General features: G+C 40.8%; 4 protein-coding genes across 6 annotated transcripts; 2 read left to right on the top strand and 2 right to left on the bottom strand.

Moving 5' to 3' along the window:
- The first annotated feature begins 5,078 nt into the window (after nucleotides 1-5,078).
- Nucleotides 5,079-12,035, top strand: LOC117130430. Of its 2 annotated transcripts, none has more exons than XR_004453823.1 (2): nucleotides 5,079-7,754; nucleotides 7,833-12,035. XR_004453823.1 is itself a non-coding variant. In XM_033283297.1 (2 exons), the coding sequence occupies exons 1-2, from the start codon at nucleotides 6,882-6,884 to the stop codon at nucleotides 8,196-8,198; spliced, it is 1,239 nt and encodes a 412-aa protein (XP_033139188.1). In that variant the 5' UTR covers nucleotides 5,952-6,881; the 3' UTR covers nucleotides 8,199-12,035. The 2 variants fall into 2 exon arrangements, 1 of the variants encoding a protein (XP_033139188.1); XM_033283297.1 differs by having other exon boundaries at nucleotides 5,952-7,754.
- Nucleotides 9,747-15,870, bottom strand: LOC117130431. The gene has a single exon (XM_033283300.1). It carries the CDS (start codon nucleotides 15,814-15,816, stop codon nucleotides 15,157-15,159), a length of 660 nt encoding a protein of 219 aa, XP_033139191.1. The 5' UTR covers nucleotides 15,817-15,870; the 3' UTR covers nucleotides 9,747-15,156.
- LOC103873850 (B3 domain-containing protein REM10) lies at nucleotides 10,868-13,085 on the top strand. Its single transcript, XM_033283299.1, has 4 exons — nucleotides 10,868-10,938; nucleotides 11,024-11,086; nucleotides 11,167-11,529; nucleotides 11,682-13,085. The coding sequence occupies exons 2-4, from the start codon at nucleotides 11,024-11,026 to the stop codon at nucleotides 11,937-11,939; spliced, it is 684 nt and encodes a 227-aa protein (XP_033139190.1). The 5' UTR covers nucleotides 10,868-10,938; the 3' UTR covers nucleotides 11,940-13,085.
- LOC103873847 lies at nucleotides 15,854-19,846 on the bottom strand. 2 transcript variants are annotated; one of them, XM_033283296.1, is made up of 3 exons: nucleotides 19,030-19,846; nucleotides 17,769-18,614; nucleotides 15,854-17,582 (listed from the first exon to the last, which is right to left on the bottom strand). In XM_033283296.1, the coding sequence occupies exons 2-3, from the start codon at nucleotides 18,612-18,614 to the stop codon at nucleotides 15,915-15,917; spliced, it is 2,514 nt and encodes an 837-aa protein (XP_033139187.1). In that variant the 5' UTR covers nucleotides 19,030-19,846; the 3' UTR covers nucleotides 15,854-15,914. The 2 variants fall into 2 exon arrangements, with proteins under 2 accessions (XP_033139187.1, XP_033139186.1); XM_033283295.1 differs by having other exon boundaries at nucleotides 17,769-19,846.
- Nucleotides 19,847-20,729: the final 883 nt, after the last annotated feature.

The following is a 20,729-nucleotide window of genomic DNA, read 5'->3' as shown; positions in this document are numbered from 1 at the left end:
CGCCAATGGGCGGTTATGGGACGGTTTTGGGAAGAAGGGATGTGATTTTTGGTAACTGTTCGCCCAGGCGGTTGGGGACAGTTTAAGTCGTCCTCTCTCTCTCATTTCTGCCATTCTGGTCGATTTTTACTCACTTTCACACAGAGAGAAACACAGAGAAAATTCAAGAGAGAAAGAGAGACACAAACCTTGGATTGGCCGATTTGATCCAAGATATTGTTCTTGAGTGTTCCTGGTGTGTTTGGGCGTGTGATCAAGAGGATGGATTTGAGGCAGAAAGACAAGGAGAAGGCAAAGGAGAAAGAGAAGGAAGTCGCCCCTGGAGACCGAACTCCTAAGGTGAGAGGTGTGGCCAAGAGTAACCGGACAAGGCCGCGGATGATGGCCGTGTGAGTCTGGCCGGTTTGAATCGATTAGCCACTCCTTACTCTGACTTCTTCTACTCTGTTTTCTTCATATATATTGTACTATGGTTTGTTTTATGATATTACAGGGAAGGATCTATCGATCTTAAGGCCTTGGCCTGATCAAATCCCCATGAAAGCCCCTTGTTCTTGTGTGGGCTGTTCATGGCCGAGATCACTATGATCTGAGTCGGTTCTTTTGAATCTGATTATGGGAATATTTTTCTTCTGAATTGTCATGATTTATCATGAATTTTATTTGGTATTTGGATCTCTTTTTAAAGGGGTCAGATTTGACATTTTTGATGATTGTTCTTGACTAGATTGGATCCGACCATGCAATGTGAACTGATTCTTGTTTTGTAATCTAACCTTGTGATTGTGTGTTTGTTTGTGTTGGATCCAGGACCAGAAATGGACCGTGGTAAGGGAAAAGCACCATGAGGACCGCGGCCATTGGGTTGATTCTGAAAATTGTGTAATTATTGTAGCCTATTGTGCAACTTGTGAACTTATGCGATTCTAGTGTGTGATCTATTTATTAGGATGATGAATGATGTATGAACCTTGGTTATTATCTATGAAATATCTATTTGCCCTAGTCGATGTTGGATTGTTTAAGTGTGAATGTTGGAACCTCAATACTCTGAAAAAGACTTAGAATTATTTAACACTTGAACTTGAATATGTAAATGAAACTGGTTTCATTGTTTGGTGAGGCCGCGGTCTGGTTGGATTGGGGAATCCAGGATCGGGTCTTACAGGCTCCTCCAAGCTTCTCACTGAAATAAGCCACTGGTTTTCCATCCTGCATAAACACAGCACCAATACCAACACCAGAAGCATCACATTCGATTTCAAAAGCTTTAGAAAAATCTGGAAATACAAGTAAAGGGGAGTAAGTCAACTTCCCTTTAAGGATTTCGAATGCTTTTTCCTGAGCTGGTCAAGGTACTGAAGTTTTGAACAAATCGCCTACAGAAGCCGGCAAGGCCATGGAAGCTTCTTACTTCACCAATGGTGGTCGGAAAGGGCCAGTCCCGGATTGCTTGGACCTTCTGTTCGTCCACTCTCAAGCCATCTGCACCTACAACAAAACCTAGAAAGACCACATGATCTGTGCCAAAAGAACACTTTCCATGGTTAGCAAACAAACGTTCCTTTCAAAGGACTTCAAGAACAGATTTCAAATGCTGTTTGTGCTCATCAAGGCTTTTGCTGTAAATAAAAATGTCATCAAAGTAAACCACAACAAAATGACCAATAAAAGACCTCAAGACATGATTCATTAGGCGCATGAAAGTACTAGGTGCATTAGTGAGACCAAAGGGCATGACAAGCCACTCATACAAACCTAGTTTTGTTTTAAAGGCCGTTTTCCATTCATCACCTTCTTTCATCCTAATCTGATGATAGCCACTTCTCAAATCTATCTTAGAAAAGTACTTAGAACCATGGAGTTCATCAAGTATATCATCAAGACGAGGGATAGGATGTCGATACTTTACCGTGATGTTGTTTATGGCCCGGCAGTCCAGACACATCCTCCAGGAGCCATCCTTCTTTGGTACAAGTAGATCAGGCACGGCACAGGGACTGAGACTCTCTCTGATGTATCACCTCTCAAGCAAGTCATTGATCTGTTTCTCCAGCTCCTTGGTCTCGACCGGATTGGTGCGGTACGCTGGTCGGTTCGGAAGAGAGGCGCCCGGGATGAGATCGATCTGATGCTCAATGCCTCTCACCGGTGGCAATCCTTTGGGATTTTCTTCTGGAGACACATCAGAATAATCATGCAAGATACCTAAAAACTCACTCGGAATCTCCGGTGCAAGGTCAGAAGAAGATGAGGCCAAGAGAGACTCTTTATAAATCAGTAAGAGAAATGGCTTTTGAGAGCAAAGAGACTTCCTTACCTGACTTTCTTTGACAAAGAAGTTGGAGTTTCTGGTACTGGTCTCAGGTTTATCAGCTTTAGAGTCTTGGTCTCGGTTCTTCTTAAGTTGGACCTGGTCTTGATGGACTTCCGAAGGCGACAAAGGCACTAAGGTGATCTTCTTTCCCTTATGATCAAATGAATGCCGGTTTGTGAAACCATCATGCACTGCCTTCTTGTCAAATTGCCAAGGCCGGCCCAAGAGAACATGGCAAGCATCCATGGGAAGCACATTGCACACAACCTCATCCTCATATCGGCCAATGGAGAGTGGAACCGTGACTTGCTCCTTCACATACTGTTCTCCGGCCTCATTGAGCCACTCCAACCTGAAAGGACGAGAAAGAGGCCGAGTAACAAGCCCAAGTTTCTTTACAAGGGTGTCACTAGCCACATTAGTGCAACTACCTCCATCAATGATTAAAGAACAAACTTTATCAGAAATGAGATATCTAGAGTGAAAGAGATTCTCCCTTTGTTCTTTGTCATTGGATTTTGGTTGGACACTCAAGGCACACCTAGTAACCAGTAGTGAACCATGGCTCGGCTCATCAAGAACATTCTCATCATAGATCGGATCATAACTCTCCACAAAGGTCGAGCAAAACTCATCGATCACTCCATCAACCTCCTCATCAAAGATGGGATCAGTGGTGTCGTCCAAGACCCTCCTAGTAACAAGAAGGGGACAATGAACCGGGAAGTCAAGTGCTTCTTCCCCATCATCATCATCATACACTGGTCCGAGATCCTCCCTGTCTTCTTCAGATTCGACTTCTCCATTCTCCAAGAGCACCATCACCTTTTGGTTTGGACATCGGTTGGCATAGTGGCCAAGGCCATGACACCTAAAGCATTGGATGTATCTGGTTCGTTTTGTAGCCTCTTCTTTCTTTTCTCTATCAACACGAGCAGGGATATTAGTCTTAAAAGCTGTATTTGTTGTGGAAGAAGACTTACCCTTGTCTTGATAGTTTGGCTTGGAAGCAAAGGTCGGTTTAGAAGCAAAGGTCGGTTTAGTGAGACCCTTTCTCTTGACTTGTTGCTCGATCAGCACAGCCTTGTGTAGCATCTGCTCCATGCTGTCATAGTCTTCCAGCTCCATGCGGTCTTGTATGTCCCGGTTGAGCCCGGTAAGAAATCTGGCCATGGTGGCGTCTAAGGGCTCTTCTACATCAGCTTTGATCATCAAGGTCTCCATCTCCTGGTTATAGGTCCTCAACTGAATTAGAACCTTGAAGCAAACGCCTGAGTTTATGGTGTAGATCTCGGTGGTAATGGTCGGGAACAAAGCGTCTGCGCATCAGCATGGAAAGCTCATCCCATGTATCAACTAGCGCCTCACCTGCTCTCCTCCTGCTAGTCACAACTTGATCATACCAGTTAATAGCATAGCCAGTAAACTCAGCAGCAGCAAGTCTAACCTTTTTAATATCAGAAAAAATTTGACAATCAAAAACAAGTTCAATTTTTCTTTCCCATTCAAGAAAAGCATCCGGATCATTTTTGCCATCAAAACTTGGGAATTTTCAATTTCAAACCACTCAAGCCATCATTGGTTCTTTCATTTCTACCAAAAGGATTGACATCACCTCGGTTTTGATGCCTAGGAACTCTCCTTGGACGGTTGATGGATCGATCATTATCATAAGACTCTTCTCGGATTTCTAGGTCGGACCAGCTGTTCCTCCTTGGATGTTCACGTCTGGTTCTGGTTCGTGACTGAGTTGGACGGCCCTGAAGTTCATCAAGCCTCTGATGGATCGCCTCCAAACCTGTATTCAACAAGTTAGACATAGAATCATTGAGAGCACGCATTTGCAAGTTAGATAATCCGGCATATGAATTTCCGGGTCGGTTTCTTTCTTCTTCACTATCCATGGTTACCTGAAAACTTAAACAAGGTAAAGTTAGATTAAAAACCTCACACACTCAGGTGTTTATCCTCACCCACACACGTGTTTCACTCAATTTTTGTTGGTAATCACATAAGAGAGTTCCTCCCAAAGTTCTAACAGAGCAAACTAGATCACCCAATGAGCAAATCCAAGTGAACCAAAGATCAAGAGAGAAAGATAAGAGATTTAGAGGGGAACCCGCCTTAACCACCTCAAAGACCGGATTTCTCTTCGGCCAGCAGGCTTTCTCTTCCACCACCATACCACAAACAAATCAAACTTTGGAATATCCTTTTTTTTATACTTTTTTTTATAGGGAAGTTTACTAGAATGTTACATATTTTAGGTGTATTGACTAGAATGATACAGATCTTTTTTTTATTACTAGAATATTTTCGATACCAAGCGTACCCTTTTTTTACGTTATGAGAAAAAACGTATTTACGAGAATGCCATTACTTTTCGCTGCCACGTAGGCAAAAAACCGGCGCCACGGAGGAATTCGCGTCCGTATTTTCATTAAGTCAGCTGTTAAGTGATAGATACGTAGTTACGGCCGATTTATCTTTACGTTACGGCTGACTTAATACATACGACTGACTTAAGTGAAAGTGGCTGACTTAAAACTATAAGTCAGCTTGCCGATACAACTGATTTACAGAAATCCGGCTGAGTTATGTGACCACGGCTGACTTAATGATACAAATGACGGCTGACTTATACATCGGCGGTTTGATTTCTGGAAAATTTGGCTGAGTCTTGGTTAAGAAACGGCTGAGAAACTTTTTTTCAGCTGAGTAAAGGAACATGGATGGGCTGGGTTATTGAAGCCACGGCTGAATTATGGGATGCTGTTACGACTGGGTTTGTATTAGTCAGCCGTTAAAGCATGGATAAACAGTAAACTCAGCTGCTTTGCGGCTGACGTATGAGCGAAAGATTAATTACTAGAATGTTCTCGTTTGATGGCTGATTTACGTAACGATACGGCTGACATATGGTTGTTCATCCTTATTGCGGCTGACTTACTGTCAAAAGATTAATTACTAGAATGTTTCCATGTATCGGCTGACAAAGTGTAAAAATGATGGCTGACTTATTTTGGCTGAGTTACTGATTTGTTTGTCGGCTGATTAACCGATGTTCCATGTCATCTGCCATGTCATCAACTCGGATTTGACATGTCATCACTAACGGTCGCCCAATTTACAACTGAGTTACGAGACCTTTCAGTTGTCTTCTTCATCTTATTTTTGAATGATTACACAGCCTTTCTTTTCTTCTTCCATCTCAGTTATCTATCCTCTTCATCTTTCTCATATGGTAATGGATCCCGTTATTATTGTTTCCGGTAAATGGATTATGAAAAAACGATATGTATTCGACGTCGACAGTAGAGGGTGTAGAGTTCTTCATTTAGGTGAGAAAACTAAACTTGAAGATTTCACAAAGTCTGTCATCGACGATTACTGTTTGAATGATTTGAAGGTTCATATTCTGCTTAGCTACATGTTTTCGAATAAAACATTGAAAACAATGGCGCACAACAGTCCACCAGTTTACGTGTCCAACACTCGACAATTGCAATGTTTTCTAAGCTTAAAGAAAAGCGAACAACTACGTCTCTGTGTGGAGATTACAGAGAAAAAGGATGACAGCTCAGAAGAAGAAGCTTCAGAAGAAGAAGCTTCAGAAGAAGACGCTTCAGAAGAAGATGCTTCAGAAGAAGACGCTTCAGAAGAAGAAGCTTTAGAAGAAGAAGCTTTAGAAGTTGAGTCTATAGAGAATGGGAGTTACGATGGTTGCAGTTTGGAGGATGAACAAGATGAAATTGAGAATGACTGCTTTAGTAACGTTGAAATACACGACGTAGCCGGAGAAGATGAAATAGGCAAAGAAAACGAAGAAGATGATGAATTTGAAAGTCGATTTGATATGTTCGATGACTCGGACGGTGCGTCATCTGAAGATGATAACTTCAGCACATACGGTGAGTCTCCTATCGAAGAAGACGAAGATTCACCAACGCTACCTTCCAAGAAGAGATATCAGAACTTCTTGATGAGCGAATCTAAAGGGAATCTGGAGGTTTTGAAGTTGGAGATGTCGTCGTTAGACCTTGCGGTAGGACAACGATACTTGACTAAAAAGCATTTGAAGAGACGACTGAAACTTTTTACAGTGAGGCATCAATTTGATTTTGATGTAGAAATATCAAACCTGACAACATACGTTGTTAAGTGTTGGGTTGATGGATGTACATGGAGAGTTCGTGCATCTACCGAAGGATTGTCCCCGCAGTTTTATATTCGTATTTACGACTCGGATCATGCATGTTCTGTAACTGAGCGTTCTAATCGATCTCGAAATGCAACACCGGATATTTTAGGAGAGTTGTACAAGAACTTTCTCGGCGACGTTGGTCCGGCCGTTCGCCCTGAGAGTGTCGGAATAGCTATCACTAAGCAGTTTGGTGTAAAGGTAATTATGTTAAAACGGCTGAGTTATGGTAGAGTATAGGCTGGGTTATTTTATGTTAGAAATGGCTGAGTTACAAAACTATGGTTGAGTTATGTTTACGTTGTGACCGTCTTAATGATATGATGTGGCTGAGTTATGTAAATTGTTTTTTCATGTGAGCAGATGGAATATTGGAAATCACACCGGACGCTTAAATGTGCAAGGGAAATCGATGAGGGCACACCTGAGTGTGGTTTTGAACTCTTGCCTTCTTACTTATACATGATAAGAAGGGCAAATCCGAATACAGTTACGCGTCTTCAAATCGATGAGCTTGGAAGATTCATGTATGTGTTTCTTGCGTTTGGTGCGAGCGTTAATGGGTTTCCTTTCATGCGCAAAGTTGTTGTCGTCGACGGTACGTTTCTTAATGGTAAATATAAAGGGACGCTACTCACAGCACTAGCTCAGGATGGTAACTTTCAGATTTTTCCAATAGCCTTCGCAGTGGTTGACACTGAAAATGATGATTCGTGGAATTGGTTTTTTACGCAACTAAAAGTGTTGATTCCTGACCAGGAGGGTCTTGCGATAATATCAGATAGGCATAACTCGATAGGGAAAGCAATTACAAATGTGTATCCGTTAGCTGCTCGTGGAATATGCACCTATCATTTGTATAAAAACATATTGGGACGGTACAAAGGAAAAGATGTATTTCGGCTGGTGAAGAAAGCGGCGAGATGTTTTAGAATGTCTGACTTTGATATGATTTTCGAGGAGATTGAAGCACTTAATCCTGATCTCCACGGCTACCTCGAAAGAGCTGATGTCAGACTGTGGACACGTGTTTATTTCCCGGGCGAGAGGTACAATTTGATGACTACGAACATAGCGGAATCAATGAACAGAGCATTATCGCATGCTAGAGGTCTTAACATTGTTCGAATATTGGAATCGATACGGGTTATGATGACCAGATGGTTTGCTGAACGAAGAGTGGATGCCAGATCGCAGTCAACCACACTCACGCGCGGTGTGGAGAAACTATTACAAGTAAGTCAGTCGTAACAGTAAAATAAGTCAGTCTTTAAATCTAATAAGTCAGTCGTTTTAATTGGGTTTTGTTAATAGGGACGTGTAAGTGCCTCCCGGGATTGGACGGTTCAAAGGATTGATGACCATCACACTGAAGTTAAATATGGCGCTGCTGGCGAGTCTTTGAATGTTGTTAATTTGGTTGAGCGAAAGTGCACATGTCGGCGTTTCGATGTCGAGAAAATACCATGTGTACACGCAATCGCAGCTGCAGAGGAAAGAAATGTTTCTCGAATATCACTGTGCAGTCCTTACTATAAAAGCACTTATTTAGCTAGCGCATACGCTGAATCGGTCATGCCGGTTGACTCAGCGCTACCTGTTCCAGATAACGTGGCTAACGTACAGTGCTTTCCACCGTTTATTCGTCAACAACCGGGAAGACCTAAAAAAATAGGATGAAATCTGCTTTAGAAGTTGCACTTGCAAACAAACGTCCTAGGAAAGAGCACATATGTTCTCGTTGCAGTCAAAGTGGACATAATGCGAGAACTTGTCCGACATAAGCAATTGCTTTTCATGTTGTTTTGAAATACGGCTGGGTTTTGTGTTGTAATACGGCTGGGTTTTGTGTTGTAATACGGCTGGGTTTTATTTTCATTGATTTGCACAACGGCTGGGTTTTGTGTTGTAATACGGCTGGGTTTTTATTTTCATTGATTTGCCCGCTTCCCATTACTCAAGAGAGACACAGACATCGAAAAACGAAATGTCCGTACTTAATTGCCCTACGTTACGTAATAGCCCCTACGTAATTATTGATTATAAAGTGGAATACGAAAGTAGCGAATTAAATTAAGAGAAATTAATCTTCATTGGCTGAGATAATGTTACTCACACGCCTAATAATTGTCGTGATTTCTAATGTCAGCTCTTTTATTCAAACGCAGTTGAAAAAAACTTCCCCGCTAGAAACACGAAACGTCGCGAAGTCAATTAAGGCTGAGTTATTGTAATACACGGCTGAGTTATGGATTAAATTCCCGCTCAAAATAAGAAATAAGAAACGCCGCGATACGAAACTACAACCGTTAACTGCAGATAAATAAGGTACTTCTCAAACAATTACACATCTTCAACTCTCTATCTTTTACACAACTGTCCTCTCAGAGAAAATGGAATATTTCCCTCTGCTTGAATTGCCTGAAGATCTTCAGGCAATGGTGGTTGAGCGTGTGGCCCGTAACTCCTTCCAAGATCTCTACCGCCTCAGAGCATCGTCCAGGTCGATGAAGGCGTTAGCAGAGATGCGTAGGGTATACCATTATTTCGATGTGTTATCCTTTCCCTGGGGTCTCATTATGCCATCTCAGTTGTTGAAAACTTGCTACGCTGAGAACAATCCAAGCACAATTTATGTAAAGGGTGTACAGTTTTTCTACTCATACGATGAGCAAGATTATGGCCTTTCTCTCCTCAAGCGTGCAGCAGATGCAGGATATGAGCGTGCAGTGTATACACACGCTATGACTGAAGCAATCTTTTACGGTGATGCGCAGTATTTTCGGAGAATTCCAAGAGCAACTGTTGACAGGGTCGGGAAACTTGTTCGAGATGCGAAATGGGGATGGGGTTTGTGGCATACTGACGAGTTCCGTCAAATTAAGGCCATGTTCACTTCTACTTATGTTCCGTCCTTCTACCTTTGCCAATGTGCAAATGTTGTGGACCGACAATGTCTCTGCCTATGGCACATTGATGTGACTAAGGACGACAACATGTGTGAGCGCTGTTTCTGGATCAAAGAGATTTCCTTGTTCTTTCGTGATTTTGAACCGATAAGCCTGTTTAGGGACACAAGTAAGTGGTGAAGATGTCTCTGCATCAGAATCTTATCTTTTTTATGTTTTTTGCTATGCCATTATGTATGTCGAACAAAAAAATTATATATTCTGTTTTTATGGCTGACTTATTTTCTTATGGCTGAGTTATTTTCATCTTATGGCTGACTTATTTTCATCTTATGGCTGAGTTATTTTCATCTTATGGCTGACTTATTTTCATCTTATGGCTGAGTTATTTTCATCTTATGGCTGAGTTTTGATTGTTTTTTTATTGTTAGAAATATGACTGTTTTTTGATTGTTCACCTAAACGTTAAGACTGATATTATTACATGTTACGGCTGAGTTGTTGTTTCGGAAGAAATTAACAACGGCTGAGTTAAATCCGAGTTACATAAACATAGACTGACTTATGAGTACAGAATCTGAGTAAACAAAGAAGTAGTAGTAGCAACTAATACATTTAAGACTTCATCCTAAGACATTCAATAATTTTTATGATCTCAGTTATGTCTTTCTTCATATCATCTAATTCTGCTTTTATAGCGGCCAAATCCTGCTCTATCGTCGCGAGTTTGTTTGCCACAACTACAAACTCTTCATCATGTGCTTCATCAAGCCATTTGAAAACATGGTTTTGACCCGAATTTGCTCCACATCGATAAAATCTTCTACCCGGATTCTTTATTGTACCTGACGTTAACACAATGGTAGCAGCTCCACAGTCGCACGTCCTTGGAATTCCACGCTGTAGATCCATCTAATTTATACATCATAGCACACAAAAATAATGCAAAATCGAACAAGGCCAAAATACAAAAAATAATTCAAAATCGATTTTGGACGAAAGAGACTTACTTTAGGTTTTAGAAGTCGACTCTGGTTTTTCCTTTATCTTTTACTTGTAAATATTGGAAATATAATAGGGAAATCATATTAAATATAAAGATCACGCGTGTCCAAATAAAATAAACATATAATGACCTCGATATCGTAAATTACTCGGACATGCGTGTCAGGACATAACTCGACACTGAGTTAAATTATGTATGACTCTTTTGGCCAACTTTTATTTTTTCGACATCATTAAATATTAACAATTTTACGACTGAGGTTTAGTTTTCGGTATTATTAATTATTAACTATGTTACGGCTGAGTTTTATTCTTCGGCATTATTAATTATTAACAATGTTACGGCTGAGTTTTATTCTTCGGCATTATTAATTATTAACAATGTTACGGCTGAGTTATATTTTCCGGCATTATTTACTTTACACAAGGAAAAAAAAAGAAATCATTTTCGTCCCAACGCGAAAAAAAAGGAAAAGCTCTCGACGACAGGCGATTTCGATACGAAGGTAAAACCGAAGCCTCTCTTTTGCAGATTTGTGGATTCAGCTTCGGTTCGATGATGTTTTCTTCCCATTCTTTTCTTGTTTGCAGATGCCTAATTCGCACAAACCTCATTTCTTGAAGCCTCTGCTTCCCGATTTCCACAGTGGCGTGGTAGACACACACTCTCTATTTCTCATGTGTATATGTTCCTATTTTAGAGTTTGCTTATCTTTGGCTTTTCTGACCTGCAGACAATACCACTTGGCTTCTTCTCACAACACATAGAAGGGAAGACAAACCGGAAAACATGGAAACTAAGATCGGACGCTACAGATCAAACTTGGGAAGTGATACAAGAAGGCAGGAGACTCACCGGAGGTTGGAAAGATTTCACCACAGCACATGACCTTCAAATCGGTGACATTGTCATCTTCAAACACGAAGGAGATATGGTGTTTCATGTCACACCATTTGGTCCTAGCTGTTGTGAGATTCAGTATACACATCCTCACATCATCAAGGAAGAAGCCGATGCGGATGATGTTCCTTCTTTCTCATTTGACTATTGTTTTCAGGCTGAGGTCACTGCTTCGAATCTAAAAGAAGACAAACTTGTGAGTCGATTTTCAGTTATAGACCATATTTAGTTAGTTATTAACATATGGTTTGATCTGTTCAGTGTCTTTACGTTCTGTGTTTGCAGTATTTAGTTAGTTATTAACATATGGTTTGATCTGTTCTGTGTCTTTACGTTCTGTGTTTGCAGTATCTTCCTGAGGGAGCTACGACTTGTACTGCTTTGAACAAACAATGCCAAGAGATAATACTTGTCAACAAAGAGGGAAATTCATGGACTGTGAGTTTGCGATTTAGCGAAGCAGACGGCATGTATTACATCAGAAGAGGCTGGAGAAAGTTCTGTCGTGCTAACAGATGCGCCATAGGAGACTTATTTGTGTTCAATGTGGTTGGAGATGGGAAAACTACTCCACTAATGTGTGTATGTCCGGAAAGGGAAGAGTGATTTTGAACCTAAACTTATGTATGTCGAACCAGAAATTTATGTATGTCTCTTTTTATGGCTGACTAATACTCATATAATGGCTGGGTTATTGTTTGATTATGACTTAATTAACGTAACGGCTGAGTTGCAGTGAACGTTATAACTGAGTTATTAAAACGTTATGACTGACGAATACTCGTATTATGGCTGGGTTATTGTTTGATAGTGACTTAATTAACGTACCGGCTGAATTGCAGTTAACGTTATAACTGAGTTATTAAAACGTTATGACTGACGAATACTCGTATTATGGCTGGGTTATTGTTTGATAGTGACTTAATTAACGTACCGGCTGAATTGCAGTTAACGTTATAACTGAGTTATTAAAACGTTATGACTGACGAATACTCGTATTATGGCTGGGTTATTGTTTGATATGAATTAATTAACATAACGGCTGAATTGCAGTTAACGTTATAACTGAGTTATTAAAACGTTATGACTGACGAATACTCGTATTATGGCTGGGTTATTGTTTGATTATGAATTAATTAACGTACTGGCTGAGTTGCATTGAACTTAATAGCTGAGTTACTAAAAACATTGCGTCTAAATTATGATTACAACACATGACTACGCAAAGAAATAGTGCCAAAATATGGCCATACCAAACCCACAAACCACCACTGGAAACATCAAACACTTCATCTTTTCCGCTTTACCGAGTTCTTTCTCCAACCGACCAACGTCTACTCTCAGATCTGATATGCCTTTGGTCATGTCACTCATCACCGATTTCATATCTTCTACCTCTTCCACCAAGCACTCGTCCGCCCATTTGAATAAATGTCTCTGATTTCACCAACATGCCCAGCTCTTAGTATCACATTGACAGTATAATGAATAAAATTAAAAATCAAACCTTAATATATCCTTTGCGACAGCAATAGTACAGTCGTCCTGGATTAGCCCGTGATGCAGATGTACATAATTCAGCGGGTTCACCACACCAACACTGTTTCGGCGTTCCTCTTTCCACATGCCGGCGGTGAAAGTAAGTGTTACCAGACACAGATGATGAAGAAGACATTTTCTTTGAATGAAAGAGAAATTGGTGTGAAAGACAAAGTTAAAACAATAGTGGTAGTAATATAAAATCATTTTTTTTTTAAAATTCAAATAAAGAGGAATAATTTAAATTAATAAACTATTAAATGCCTCGATATTAGGTTTGAGCCGTATTTTTTCACACACGTGATGCACTTTAATTATGACGAATACTCAATCAAATCAAGAAATACGAAAGGTTCTTTATTATTATATCAAACACTTAAGTTGAATTCGTATTACGGCTGTGTTAGTGTCTATATTTTGGCTGAGTTAACGTAGATGTATTGACTGAGTTACATTAAAAATAACAATACCTCGATTATGTAAATAATCCGATACATGCGTGCCAGCCGTATAATAATGAGTCTCGATATTCTCAATGCAAATGCAAACGAAATTTCTCATGCACATAATAATAAGAGAATAAAGGTCTCTAATAATAGTAGTCTCGATAATGTAATGACGGCCATAATAATGAGTCTCGATATTCTCAATGACGATGGAATTTCTCGCACGTATAATAATAAGAGAATAAAGGACTCTAATACTGGTCTCGATTAAGTAATGGCGGCCATAATAATACATGGAAAATAGCGTTAACTTTGGCTTTGTATTTTTACAATATAAGGCTGAGTTATTAGTATCTTAATTCGTATTACGGCTGAGTTACTTAACTGAAACACTGACGTTTGACGCAAACAATTCCGGCTGAGTTAAACAACTTTATAAAACCTTAACGGCTGAGTTAAACAACTTTATAGAAACTAAACGGCTGAGTTAAACAACTTAATAGAAACTTAATGGCTGAGTTAAACAACTTTATAGAAACTTAACGGCTGAGTTAAACAACTTTACAAAAACTTGACGGCTGAATACAAACAAAAACAACAAATCAATTACTAAAACCAAAATTATCAGGACCAAATTCTTCAAACATGTGGACAAGATCACGCCAAACTCTAGTTAGCATCCACGCAGGCTTCTCACCCCCATGTGCCCACCTCCTCTTCAAGAGGCGCATCTGACAACGAAACACCGTTCTGGCCACCAGATTAAAATTTGTCCAAACTTGAAAATTATATCTTCGTGCCCACGTGCGTTTGCGCTACAACAAAAAACCAATTTCCAAATGTAAGTGCTGTTATTATGTCTAATATCAAAAACAATTCAAAGATGTTGTCCTTACAGCGAGTTGAAGAAACCAGCGTTCCTTAAAATGATCGGGAATGGCGCGCCATGTCGGCCAATCATGAACCCATCCTTCTGCTAAAATCGACGGGATGGCCAGGGAGAGATCGCTTAGAAATTTAAACCAGATTACGCTGTCAAGCAAGAAACCCGGGCCAGGGTATAGAACGGGAAGGTTTTCACGATTTTCAGAGTTTAGTATCTCATTGACTCTGTTCTCTAACCTTTCTGAATAACCAGGAACAATCATAACTTTGTAAGGCGATATAGAGATATTGTTTAGGTTTTCTAGTGAGATAAGGCGAGAAAGTGCAAGAGAAGGGGGCTATATATAGGGGAAGTATAGAACATTAAAGGTCGCGAGATAAAATATCTAAAATTTTCGCGCCATATGTAAATATTAACTTACACTAACAGGCTGAGTTATTAAGACCTTTACGGCTGATTTGTTGTTTGCCGTTTAGGGTATAGGGTTTAGTTATTTAGGGTTTGGGTTCCGAATAAGATTGTTTAGGGTTATGATTTATGATGTACGAACCACAAGATATGATAAATATCACAAATTCATAATAAATAACACAATAACAGTTTACGTGTTTTGAATCATGCTCACACCTCATATCACTGCCTAGAGTTTTAGGTACTCGTAAGAGACAACATATACCTCAAGATTATAATCGATTCCAAACTCGTATAGTCAACAAAGATCATGCTCACACATTGAGTTATTATTAATTATTTTGATAATTGGACTTTATATATAACATTCGAATGAAAAATTATTAATTATTTTGATTCTAGGGTATGTTTGAGGTATGACTGAGTTATCAATAAGTACTGGCTGAGTATTACTAATCGATATGACTGAGTTATTACAGCAGTTATCCAAAGTCAAATAGTTAACATAACAACAAACACAGGTTCACAAACAAACACAGTTTCATTTTGACAACAACTTGTTCATTCCAACATTTCCTCCTTCCTCGAGGATATCTGCTGCCATCTTCACCCGTAACCCTTGAATATTACTATCGTTTATGCCATCAAAAGATACACCAAGCGCTAGACACTCCACAAACTTCAACGAATAAACCCCACAATCACCTATGATGTTGTTTTGTGGAATGTATCTTTTGCTCCTCCGTCTGAATGCGAACCTCTTCCTAGAATGCTTTCGGAGATCGGCAGGAATAAGCTCATTCAACATCCAGGGAAGCATCTCCAGTAGAGGTCTAAAAGCATTTAGCATTTTTTGCTCACTTTCGGGTGTTGACTCTCCATAGATTGGATCGTAGCAATCTATCTTCTCCTTGATCAGATCCACGTGAAACGCCACCCAGTGATTACCGCCGGTTTGAAGACATCCGTACACGTGATCCACATCTGCATACCACTTCAAGTTTGTTGTAAATTCTTCGGGTAATCTCCCGTTTACCAACTTTTCATAACCACTGCCTTTGAACTTGAACGAAGCAGGGTTCATCCTAAACTGCGTGTAATTGAAAGCCCAAAAACCTAACAACCAAGGGTCTACGAAACCAATCCGCTTGGACCAGAATGGAGTGGGATTTCGCATGGACCTTTGTATGAGGACGTTCATATACGCAGCGATATGCTAGACAAAGAAAAATAATAAGTCAGCCGTAATATAATGAATTAAATATATAAGTCAGCCTTTATAGAATATATAATTCAGCCTTAATAAAGACTTACATTATCAAACACCCATCCATATTCTTTGTCAGGCCACGGTCTTTCATGCATGAGTATGCTGTAGAAGTCACTCTCATGATCAGCTGAGGGTTCTTCTGGTTTATCTTTAGGTGCTGGTGGTTTGGGTGGAATTGCCTTAATGTGTTGCTTCAGTTTTTCCAGTCGCGCCGGATCAACAGGTGCGCAAGGGTCGTATATTTCTGATGAAGGCGTAATGTTCTTCCTCATGCAAGTCGTCTGTCCATTGTCTCCAATGTACGGAAAAACTGGTGCTGAATCAAGGTTCGTCAATGAAAACCCTTGTGGAGATAACTTAACTGATTTCTCCCGAAGTTCCTTTACCACGGAAGATCTAATCAATTCAGCTGGCTCGACATCAGACTCCGGCGCCAATGCGTTATCTTCCGCAATAACTTCGTCGTTCGTCACAACACATTCCTCTTCTTCTTTCTTCTTCTTCGGTAACTCAGCCTCTTTTTCCTTCTTTTTTTTCTGTAACTCAGCCTCGTCTTCCTTCTTTTTCTTCTGTAACCCAGCCTCTTGTTTCTTTTGTAACTCAGCCGCTTTTCTCTTCTGTTTCTTCTCCTCGTTCTCTTTTTTCTTAGCCTCTTGCTTCTCCTTCCTCTTCAACGCAGCCTCTGCCCGCTGTGCTTTTTTCTTATCCTCGATAGCCTCATCCTTTACAGTAACAGTACGCTTGGCCTTGCCCCGTAAGCCGCGTCCATAGGCTGGAACGTTGGCATCCTTACCATCCTTAGCATCCTTAGTAATCTTTGCAGGAGAAACACTGATGAAATCAGTTTCATTAAAATCATCACCCAAAATCCTTCTCACCACTGTATCCTTCTCAAGCTCCGCATTCTTCTTTGCAGGGGTCTCAGCTAACGCTGGACTTTTGACTGACTTCTGCTGTTTCTGCTGCGCCGGCACCGGACTTTTGACAGCCTTCTCCTTCCGCTGCGGCGGCACCGGACTTTTGACAGCCTTCTCTTTCTGCTGCGGCGGCTCTGGACTTTTGACAGGCTTTTTCTGCTGCCGCGGTTCTGTCACTGGAGTTTTTACAGACTTCTCCTCCTGGGCCTGCGGTTCTACCACTGGACTTTTGTCCGACTTTTCCGGTGGCGACCTCCTACGAGGTGATGATGTCACCGATAAAGATTTTTCTACGCCGGCGGAGGAGAGTTTAGCATCGTTGTCGGGAATTTTCCTTTCCCCCAAAACTTTCAGACTCTGCTGCACTACAGCTTTCACCACGTTATCTAGGGTCTTCTCGTCCATCACTGGCCGGTTCCGGTCAAAATCGTAAGCGTCAAATTTTGCTGAAATATTCTGCAGAGCACTCACAAGATTCGTCAGAGTCGCTTTGTCCAATACAGCTTCCTCCTCGCTAGAACCCTTTCTCGTTTCAGCAGCTTCTTTCTTCTGCTTCTTTGTTGATGGCTCAGCTTCTGATGAAACTCCCTTCGTTTTCTTCTTCTTCTTCTCATTCCCCTTCCCCTGCTCATCCCTCTGTACTTCCCAGAAACCTTTCACGTATCTACCTGCGTGTATGTCTTCTACCAACCTAACGAGTTGTGGGTCGTCAGGTTCATCCGACCATACAGGAAACATCTCTTCAATTGACTCCTTCATAACCATTCTCCTCAAACGGACCTGCAACACCAGTTTATCATAAACTCAGCCATCAAATAACACAAAACCAAGCCATCAAATAAATTAATTCGGTCACAATATAAAATAAACTCAGCCATCAAATAGACATGCTCGGCAACAATATAAAATAAACTCAACCATTAAGTAGCTGTTAACTCAGTCGTATAAGTAGCAGTTAAACATTACCTCGCCATGATCTTTGATTTCGTCAGACAAGACAGTATCAAAACTTGAACGTGTACGCCTTCCACCCCATCGCAAAAGAGGAACGTCTTCATTGTTGACCACTCTCCCAAACTTCTCACCGAAACAGACGATGGACTCATACGCCCAAACCAATAAAACGTCCTTCATGCCGCTTACTGTGTATGACTTTCCATCTGGAGACAGTGTTTTCAGAGAGTCAACAAGAACTTCGAATGCAGTCCGACCCCATGGATACGACCTCATGGCTTCATCGTCGAATACCCTTATTGCACTTTGAAAGGGTATCCTTGAATTGTGATGCAAACAGTACAGTCCCATGGCTTGAAGAAATAACATCCCCAACCACTTACGCTTTTCAAAACTCCAACCAGGACAGAACTCTAATGCTGCCTTCAGCTCATCATACTTGGGTCCCATCCCAAGCGGCACCTTCAACTCCTCCCAAAACTCTTTGTATTGATCAGGTTCAAAACTTTCTGTTGGCAATGGACCTGTGTTTAACCCAGTGATCTCACCAAACTCGAGCAAGCTAAACCTGATAACATCATCAGCCACAACAGACCATATCTCCTTTTTATGCACTCGCAGCTGTCTACATAGCAGATAGTGTACGGTCCTACCAGACCAAATGCTTTCGCGTGAAAGTAGCCTAGCAACTACTCCAATGGGAGAGTTCACCAGTTCTTCCCACACATCGAGTCCTATTGTTTCTTTAATGTGGGGGAAATGTCCTGCACGGAAATTATGATTGATATCTTTACCTTCTAGGTTAGAAGGGTAAAGTCTTGGAGGGTAATCACGTGGTTCGACTTGACTAACATCCATCTGATCATATAACACAACAATAAATCAGCCACAACATAAAAATAACACAGCCATATCATAATATTAAAATATATTAGGTCATATATATAACTCAGCCATAACATAATAATTACTCAGTTATAACATAACCATAACTCAGCCATAACATAATAATTACTCAGTTATAACATAACCATAACTCAGCCACAACAAAAAGCCCTAATTCAGACACAACAAAAGCCTAGACAATCACATATCTCAGCCGCAACATAACCCTAACTCAGACACAACAAAATCCTCGACAAACCCATAGCACAGTCAACATAACCCTAACTCAGTCGCAACAAAAACCTCGACACACCCATATCACAGCCTCAATATATAACTGACCCACAAACTCAACCAAAATACAATATATAACGTCGCGACATCTTACCGGAAAAGATGAACTCGTTGATGAGAATGCGGTGAAGGCGATTTCGTACAGACGACGGTTTCTAAAAACTCCGACGAGACAGAGTTCAACGACAGAGAGTTATAGAGAGTTCAACGACAGAGAGTTAGAGAGAGTTCGAAGAAGTAAAGAACAATGTCGACGAGGGTTTCGAAGGGTGAGAGGATTTTGGTTTGCGGTTCCTTCTTCGACACAACACAGTTCTTCGTGTTCTTTTCTTTTTTTTTTTTGACAAAACCGTATGTATGATAGTGATAGTGATAGTGATAGAGACGGTTTGGTTTCAAAAAATAACTGATGTGATGTGGATTTTAAATAACTGATGTGGCTTTGATCTTTAAAATTAGTTTCAGAAAATAAAACATAACAAAAGCCCCTTATTGTAAATTACTAGGAAAGAGAAAACATTCTAGTAATAAAACAAAGATATACAACATTCTAGTAATAAACCATAAAATGTGTAACATTCTAGTAATTTTCTCTTTTTTATATAGATCTTTCTCTTTTTTTTTTTATATATGGGGGTAATGAGGGGCCCGGGTTCAAGATAGATAGTTAAGAAATTTAGATGAAGAATATGGAAGATGAAATGAAATGGACTGAAAAAGAGTTACCGAGAGAGTGGCTCTGATACCACTTGATAGAACCAAAATAAGGATCACTCTTTCGGTAAGGTTGATATGAACTCAGATCCGAGAGGATTGAGAACTGATGGATCGAGGGGTGACACTAAGGGTTGCGGAATAGCCCAAAGATACTACCAGAGATTCGAAGGTTGCCGGATCTGACGCACCGGTCACACACAACGAAGTGGTTCGCTTGGAGATGACCTCACCAAGAGAAGTATGAATGTTCTAAGCAAAGAACAATGAGAGAAGACTCAAAAGAAGCAAAGGAAAATCGATGTGATTTTATTAAGGGGGATCATCACATACTTATAAGGTTTGTGAGTCAAAGAAACATAAAGACATTTGTGGGAAAAGACAACATAGAAGATATAAATGAATGAAAACAAGACATAGAAACTAGAAATGAAGACTTTGACTAAAGACTGGTCAAGGTGCGGATTCTTGTGTTGTCTGGTCTAGATTCACAAAGATGTCCAGGTTCATTCTGTGGTGATCAGGTCGTCCACGGTAAGGAGTAGGACGGATGTAAGGATGCCCGCATGGTTGATCGTCGATGATCCATGAACAGATGAAGAGATAGCTCGACCCAAATCTTCAGAGAACTTAAGTATCCTTCCTTTGCAGTAGTTGGAAGCATCGATCATCATGAAATCATCAAAGTGGTTGGAAAGGTTGTGATCAGCCTGATCTGGGCGTGCGGTACGTCCCAAACGGGCCAGGAAAGATAGGCTAAGTCCGAAATCTGATTCTTCTCGATGATCATGGGTTCTGGCTTGACTGTTGGCTCTAGAATGGCGAATGGGTCGGGGAAGAACGCCTGTGGTTTAGCTGATTCGATCATCAGGTCGTGGATCCATCCTTAGGTCACGTCCGGGTGCACGCGGGTCGATCCGGTACACGGCTCTGTCCGTTGATCTGGTACGGTTGAATGGCTGAGCCTCAGTTGGACTGATCTGATCGTCCTGGTCACCATGCTGAGTCTGCTCCACGTCCTGGTCCAGGTCCTGGGTTCTATCACGTGGGCTGTCTATTCAGTACACACAGGACGTCCCT

Source organism: Brassica rapa, unplaced genomic scaffold (assembly GCF_000309985.2).
Source record: "Brassica rapa cultivar Chiifu-401-42 unplaced genomic scaffold, CAAS_Brap_v3.01 Scaffold0476, whole genome shotgun sequence".
Classification (NCBI taxonomy): Eukaryota; Viridiplantae; Streptophyta; class Magnoliopsida; order Brassicales; family Brassicaceae; genus Brassica; species Brassica rapa.
This window is presented reverse-complemented; position numbering and strand designations above follow the sequence as displayed.

Bases quoted from the DNA above. Each gene is read 5' to 3' on its own strand.
- LOC117130430 (XM_033283297.1), top strand. From the start codon at position 6,882: ATGGAATATTGGAAATCACACCGGACGCTTAAATGTGCAAGGGAAATC. The intron at 7,755-7,832 runs GTAAGTCAGTCG...TTTTGTTAATAG, and splicing joins GTGTGGAGAAACTATTACAA to GGACGTGTAAGTGCCTCCCG.
- LOC103873850 (XM_033283299.1), top strand. From the start codon at position 11,024: ATGCCTAATTCGCACAAACCTCATTTCTTGAAGCCTCTGCTTCCCGAT. The intron at 11,087-11,166 runs GTAGACACACAC...TCTGACCTGCAG, and splicing joins CCGATTTCCACAGTGGCGTG to ACAATACCACTTGGCTTCTT. The intron at 11,530-11,681 runs GTGAGTCGATTT...CTGTGTTTGCAG, and splicing joins ATCTAAAAGAAGACAAACTT to TATCTTCCTGAGGGAGCTAC.
- LOC117130431 (XM_033283300.1), bottom strand. From the start codon at position 15,816: ATGAACGTCCTCATACAAAGGTCCATGCGAAATCCCACTCCATTCTGG.
- LOC103873847 (XM_033283295.1), bottom strand. From the start codon at position 18,614: ATGGATGTTAGTCAAGTCGAACCACGTGATTACCCTCCAAGACTTTAC. The intron at 17,583-17,768 runs GTAATGTTTAAC...CTGGTGTTGCAG, and splicing joins AAATCAAAGATCATGGCGAG to GTCCGTTTGAGGAGAATGGT.